We start from the raw sequence: 6,599 nt of genomic DNA on the forward strand, positions 1-6,599 counted from the left end.
TCACCGTTGCCGGGCCGAGAATTGCCCTCCACTGAACGTCGATCGTTGTCTTCATCACTAGAAGGATAGACACTTGGAGAACCCCTGTCGTGTCCACCGCCGTCGGTGAGCGGAGAAAGTCCTCCCACAGAGGCACCACCGCGTTCATCTTCGTCGCTTGGAGGGTGTCCTCTGGGCGAACTCCCACCACGACCTTCACCGTTGCCGGGCCGAGAATTGCCCTCCACTGAACGTCGATCGTTGTCTTCATCACTAGAAGGATAGACACTTGGAGAACCCCTGTCGTGTCCACCGCCGTCGGTGAGCGGAGAAAGTCCTCCCACAGAGGCACCACCGCGTTCATCTTCGTCGCTTGGAGGGTGTCCTCTGGGCGAACTCCCACCACGACCTTCACCGTTGCCGGGCCGAGAATTGCCCTCCACTGAACGTCGATCGTTGTCTTCATCGCTAGAAGGATAGCCACTTGGAGAACCCCTGCCATGTCCACCGCCGTCGCCGCTGAGTTCATCTTCGTCGCTGGGAGGATGTCCTCTAGGTGGACTCGTGCCACGACCTGTGCCCATGCAACCCGGTGAAATTCCTTCCACACTGCCGCTGCCACGTTCATTGCCGCCACGCGCAGAATGTCCGCCCAAGGAATCGCGATCTTCTCGGAGAGAATTCCCACCACAGCTATCGCCATTGCCCACAGAGTCACTACAGGGTTCATCGCCGCTCATGCCACGATCATCACCGTCGCTGCGCTGAGAATGTCCGCCCACACTGTTGCCCAAACGTTCCTCCTCAGCGCTTAGAGGATGTCCTCTTGGTGAACTCACATCACGACCATCGCTATTGCCGCGTTGAGAATGTTCGCCCACAGAGTCGCTGCCGCGTGGATCATCGTCGCTTCGAGGCTGATCTCTAAGATTCACGCCAGGCCCATCGCTGTCGCTGCACGGAGAATGATCGCCCACGGAAACATCATCCGCGTTGCTTGGAGGATAGCCTCTCAGCGAACTGCTTCCTCCGACGATAGGTTCACGCCTAGGAGGATTGCCCTCCCCGGAAACACTGGGAGGACACGTCGGCAAAACTGGCGCTGATGAAATCAATCCTCCAAGGCCACCATCAGCCGATCGTTTCTCATGAACGTTACCTAGTAATGTGGTTAAAACACGTATATCACACAGACTTCACCTTTCGAGTTGTCATCCGCAGCTGCACCATCGCTTTTCTTTCCGAGGTCCTCGGGCACAACACATCGAAAAGCGCCGCTTCTTCCTGCTTGGGTCGAGGAACGGAGTTTGCGCGACATTTCACGTCAAAGATGCGAGGAAAATTGAAGAATGAATGGTTGGAAACAGAATTGAGTACTCTGTTCCGATCGCCTAACCCTCAATTGTACTACGTACGGGCATATACATACATTAAGTGTTCACAACAAGTACGTACAGTGTACGATGTACTGTTTATATATGGTTAAAGTATTGAAAGACGTACTGTACGTACATAAAGTACTTTCATAATCCGAGAGGATATCCTCCCAGCTCAAAAACAAAGACTGTGTGCTAAAATACAATGCAGAAATCAGTTCAACGTAACAAGGACGGGATTCACATGTCAACACCAAGCAACATGGCGTGGAATCAATATGCCAATACAGCCAGCCACTGTGTGTACGGGTTTCGGCCACGCCTTCCAAGAGTGTATCACGAAGGTATGTTGGACCGGGTATGTAGGCACACACCATCACAAGCTGCATTGTATGCATAACTCAACTCGGCATCTCGAACGCGGGTCCCTATCCCAATACTGTAACTCAAAACTTCGGTTATACCGTTTCTTCATGCTACAGTACGGATAATGTGGGGTTTATCCGGGTGGGTTTTTCCCCAAATCAGCAGTATGTTCCCAAAATCTTCAGTTATTGGGACGTCCGAGCTAAATCTGGCGAAAGGGGGATAAAAACACCCGGATATATCCCCAAATTATCTGTAACTTCGAAGTACCACTATTGTAACAAGCTTTTGGGATAGGGACATCGATATTTGCGGATGCGGTGGAGATGCTCTTATGTATAAAGTTGAGTTAGATATTGATCGGTAGTTTGTATGAGTGTCAGTACTTCAGGACTTACTCATACTACCTCTCGAGTTAAAAATATATACTGAAGATATCAAAAGTGCATTCAGTTAGTTCGCTTAACGTCATCAAACTACATCTAACAGCGCACAACTAGGCAATATGCTCCTTCAGACGACGGAACCAGGGTTCAAAACAAGCGTCTTAAACCAATCGATACCGCTCTGCTCGATAGCTTGGACTAGTCCAATTTTAGTCGGTCTTGTCAAGAATGGACTTCCATTGCGCCTGTGAGCTCGGAACCCAAAATTCGAGTAGAAACGAATGCGAACTCTGAGCAAAATGTCGTTTCCAACATCGGTCAATGCTTTTTCAACTTGAGCATCCGCGATTGATGCTTCGCCGCAATCAACGATGGTTTCAGTTGGAGTGACAGCTTCGGTAACGGTTTGGTTAACTGAAACAGCGGCTGTTGACGCTTCGCTCCAATCAATAACTCTTTCAGTTGCAGTGACAACTCGATGAAACTCAAGGACCTCCTCTTCGTCTAACGTCCAGGCATCGTCCTCAAGTCGGAGGGTGGCGCTTGGTCGGGACCTTTTCGGAGGACGAGTGCTCGCGACATGGGTATCGATAGTGGTTTGTGTCAGCTGGGGTCTGCTAGCAAGTTGAGCTTGGTGCAGCCAATACAAATCACCAGATCTTGGTAAGCCATGGCCCTTTCGTTCGATAAACCTTGGAGTTGGATTCGAAGGTGTTGAGTGATCTATCCCACGAAAGTCTTGCAATAGAGATACTTTTTCAATGGCTTGGACTTGTCGTAGTGGGGTGCCAGCCGGAGTGCTTCCATGATAGTGTGACGCTTGTAAGAACACGTCCAATGAGCCATCACCATCAGCTATGGCGTGACCTGCCACCACTTCGGCTGCACGTCGTTGGACAAAAACTTGTCGACCTTCTACATTTTCTTGCGAGAACACCGTATAGTACACTTGACGACTGACAGTGTCGGAATCAAACAGTGGAACGTTTGATCCTTCCAAAATCGGTTGGGTTGCAACTGCCACGCGAACATCGCACTCGGCTTTCACCTCGGCACTTCGATGGACCCCGTTTCGATCCATAACCATGCGACGAAGCTCGATACACTTGTCGTCTTTGCTAAGCCCACGAAGTCTGTCCTTCTTCTTCGAACAAAATGTATCGCGCCAACTTGACTTGTGCATTTCAGCAATTCTAAGGCTCAAACCAAAGAGAGATACGTTTGTGTCGCTGAATCGTCCCGTGGCTTTATCTCGGGCCTTGTACACTTTCGATCCCTTGGACTTCACGCACTTGGCGTAAACATTGAGGAAGATGTCCAGCAACAATTCTTGCATCTCATCGGTGTACAGAGATCGAAACTCTGCCAAATCGGCAGCACCTTGCTCGTCTTGCACTGGTGCATCAAGAAGTCCAACGTTCTCAGGTGCCGAGTGGCCATGATCTAGGTACCAACTCCACACCTTGGACTCGTTGTCGAAAGTCACGTGCCGACTTAAATAGTTCTGGCACAGATGACTTGTCATTCCCATTTCTTGAGCGACAAATGCTAGGGGAACCTTGAACACATCTTTTGCAAGATGCTCAAAACGGCCCCTCGCTGGACCAATAGTCCGCATATGGCGAATGGAGCTCTCGATGTTGGAAAGGTACTTGAATACCGGGTACTTGATAACTTTGACAAAGTTGAAGAGCTTGTCAAACTCGCGCTGAAATGCCCCCACTGCCCCAAGGAATGTAAAGGAGCTCACAGTAATCTCAACACGGAAACCTGTAAAGTGCTCCAAGTACTTTTGGGACACACTTCGTTCAAAGAAGGATTCGAACAGTGCTTCCAGGTCTTCATAGCGCTTTTGGCAGTTCTTGTTCGTTGATGGGTGTGGCATATTCCCAATACGGCGTTTGTTCGCGTTCTTGATGAGATGGACGACTTTTGGATAAACTTTCACCTTGTACGCCAGGTCCGAAAATTCGTCTGACTGTGTCATCGAAACGCCACCGCCAACAACGTACTGTTCATGAACACATCCGTCGAGCGATTTGGAGTAATTCATGAAGTTATTCCAAACTTTCGACGTGTACGAGGAGTATGGTCCAAACCCATTCTTGACCAAAGCGACTTTCCGCACAGCAAACACGGCGAGATCTGGCATTTTGAAGTTCACTCCGATGTCAAACACTGGTCGGTCTGCTTCCATAGTTTGTCTCGATGCTATATCCCAAATCCACTTGTAGCTCCATACATCTGCTTTTGCGCCGTAACCAATAATCACAAGCTTTACCGTGGGAGCAATCGAGACCAAAATGGTGATCAGGTCCATGGCACTGATGAACTTGCTAGTAGCGCAATGAATAACGTGCCTTGGGTATGGTTTCCCTGGTACGCGAGGAGGGGGGAAGTAAACTTGATCTTGATGCTTGATCAACTCGGACAGAAAGGCAGAAGCGTAGCATGTGGGGATGTACACAAAGCATGGTCGCATGAGTATCAGTGTGTGCTTTTTCAGATACTTCTTTTCGCTTGACTTGTCGGCAACCTTTCGCTCCCTTGTCGCCAGCTCCCAATCTCCTGCGCAAATTTGGTACAAGTCCTTGATTGAAACGACCAATCGATAGTAGTCAATGTCGTATGAGGTATCGTCATGTAGCTCTGGAATGTATTCCACGCCATCAGGGTCGCTGTCTTCATTGAAATAGCTTTGGTCATCGCCATGAAAAGCTACTTGGACATCACAGTGATCGTCGTTGTTTGCAAGATTGTCGTTGTCGATGTGGTGGCCTTGACGTAGCATAGCTTGAATCAAACGGTGACTTTCATAATCCATAGCTTCAACGCTGGGCCGGCCAATGAACGCATTAATTTCGTCAATCATGTTAAAGCTCGGGTGCTGTTTGTAAAAGTCAAACATGCGATCAAACAGGTCTTGAGCACCTTTGTAGATTCCGCGAGGCATGTCTTCCAACTCGTCATCCCAGAATTCTTCACCAGTGTCGGTGTATCCGAGGAATCGTCCTCTTCTACTTGGAGGACATCCTCCGAGGTGGACCAAACTTGACCCACCGTTGATGCTCGGACCAAATGGACATCGTACACTGGCCACATCATGTCGACTAACCGTACTCAGATTGTCATCTGGGATGGACTTCCACTCGTCGTCTGAACACTCGTCAGGGTTGTATCCGTAGCCGTAAAAACGCCTTGAAGAACTGGGAGGGTGTCCTCCAAGCGGTACACGGTCTTCACGTTGTCCTCGCTGATGGTATGACTGTGCATCAATGGCAAGACCGCCGGAGGAATTCCCTACGAGACTCACTGCGTCGTCTTTCACGTCTGGCAGCAAGTCGTCATCATCGGACTTTGGTGCTGAAGCAAGCAGATCTCTTCGCAATGGGATGACGGTGTCATCTGGGATAGACTTCCACTCGTCGTCTGAACACTCGTCAGGGTTGTATCCGTAGCCGTAAAAACGCCTTGAAGTACTGGGAGGGTGTCCTCCAAGCTGCACACCGTTTTCACGGGATCCTCGCTGATAGCATGCACTGCTCTGTTCTACAAGGTTGTGACCGCTGGGTGGATTCCTTGGGAAATCAACCACTCTGTCGCTGTTGTTGTACTCCGATAGACCAACGACTCCAGGGCTCAGATGGTCAGCTGCTTGGACGTCTTCTGGGAAGTCACTCATCCTGGCTAACTTCTTCTGTCGCCAGATACGAGGTGGCATCTAAAATAACAGAGACTATCATTAAAGTTCCAAGAATATAGTTTTAAACTTACGTGTTTTAAACAGCAGATTAGTGAATAGAACTGTACTTTAAATGCTTCAAACACAATGGTACAATAACTATGATCGAGAGCTTATGTCCCTACAATGATATCGTGATTTCACGCGTGGGAGTTCGTTATCCGAATTCCGTATATTGTCGCCCTTCTATTTTTCTTTTATATATTCGATCCTTGTTATGCTTGGCGCACAAACGGATAGTTCAATATTGATCTTCACCAGTCGCCCCACGTACTTCAGGCTTCCATAGAGCTCATCGTCCGCATCGAGTCTGCTGATTCTCCATTTACAATCTCCACTCTCTTCTACATCCAAGTAAAATGAGTCGCTTACTACTTCAATCGTGTAGCTATTAATACTTGGTTGTTCGAAAGTTCACTGGAAACCATACTGTTTCAAGCCACTCACTACTTGAGATTTGTACCAAGCAGAATATTGGACTTCGATTTTCACTCAACATACTAGTCACACTAGGCTCTCCCTTCTCGAGGGGGTCTTTTCTATATCAAGCTGATAGTCCGATTTGAACTTTCATTGATATCCTCGTAATGCTAGGCTCTCACTTCTTCGTCCTTGCAACTAGCTGATAGTCCATTTATAATCTTCCTCAAACGTAGTTAACTTTACAAGTATTGAAATCGATGGCATGGCTTCGTCTAATCGTCAAAAGCAGCATAGTTCACTTAAAATATACACAAGATTCCACGATTT

At 48.4% G+C, this 6,599-nt stretch overlaps 2 protein-coding genes across 2 annotated transcripts; both read right to left on the reverse strand.

Moving 5' to 3' along the window:
* On the reverse strand, positions 1-682 carry H257_18945 (hypothetical protein; the record flags this gene model as incomplete). Its single annotated transcript, XM_009848092.1, has 2 exons — positions 1-49; positions 72-682. The coding sequence occupies 2 exons, from the start codon at positions 680-682 to the stop codon at positions 1-3; spliced, it is 660 nt and encodes a 219-aa protein (XP_009846394.1).
* A 2,280-nt stretch (positions 683-2,962) lies between these two features.
* Positions 2,963-5,789, reverse strand: H257_18946 (hypothetical protein; the record flags this gene model as incomplete). Its single annotated transcript, XM_009848093.1, has 2 exons — positions 2,963-3,022; positions 3,069-5,789. The coding sequence occupies 2 exons, from the start codon at positions 5,787-5,789 to the stop codon at positions 2,963-2,965; spliced, it is 2,781 nt and encodes a 926-aa protein (XP_009846395.1).
* Positions 5,790-6,599: the final 810 nt, after the last annotated feature.

The sequence above is a fragment of the Aphanomyces astaci genome, assembly GCF_000520075.1.
Source record: "Aphanomyces astaci strain APO3 unplaced genomic scaffold supercont1.277, whole genome shotgun sequence".
NCBI classification, from domain to species: Eukaryota; Oomycota; class Saprolegniomycetes; order Saprolegniales; family Verrucalvaceae; genus Aphanomyces; species Aphanomyces astaci.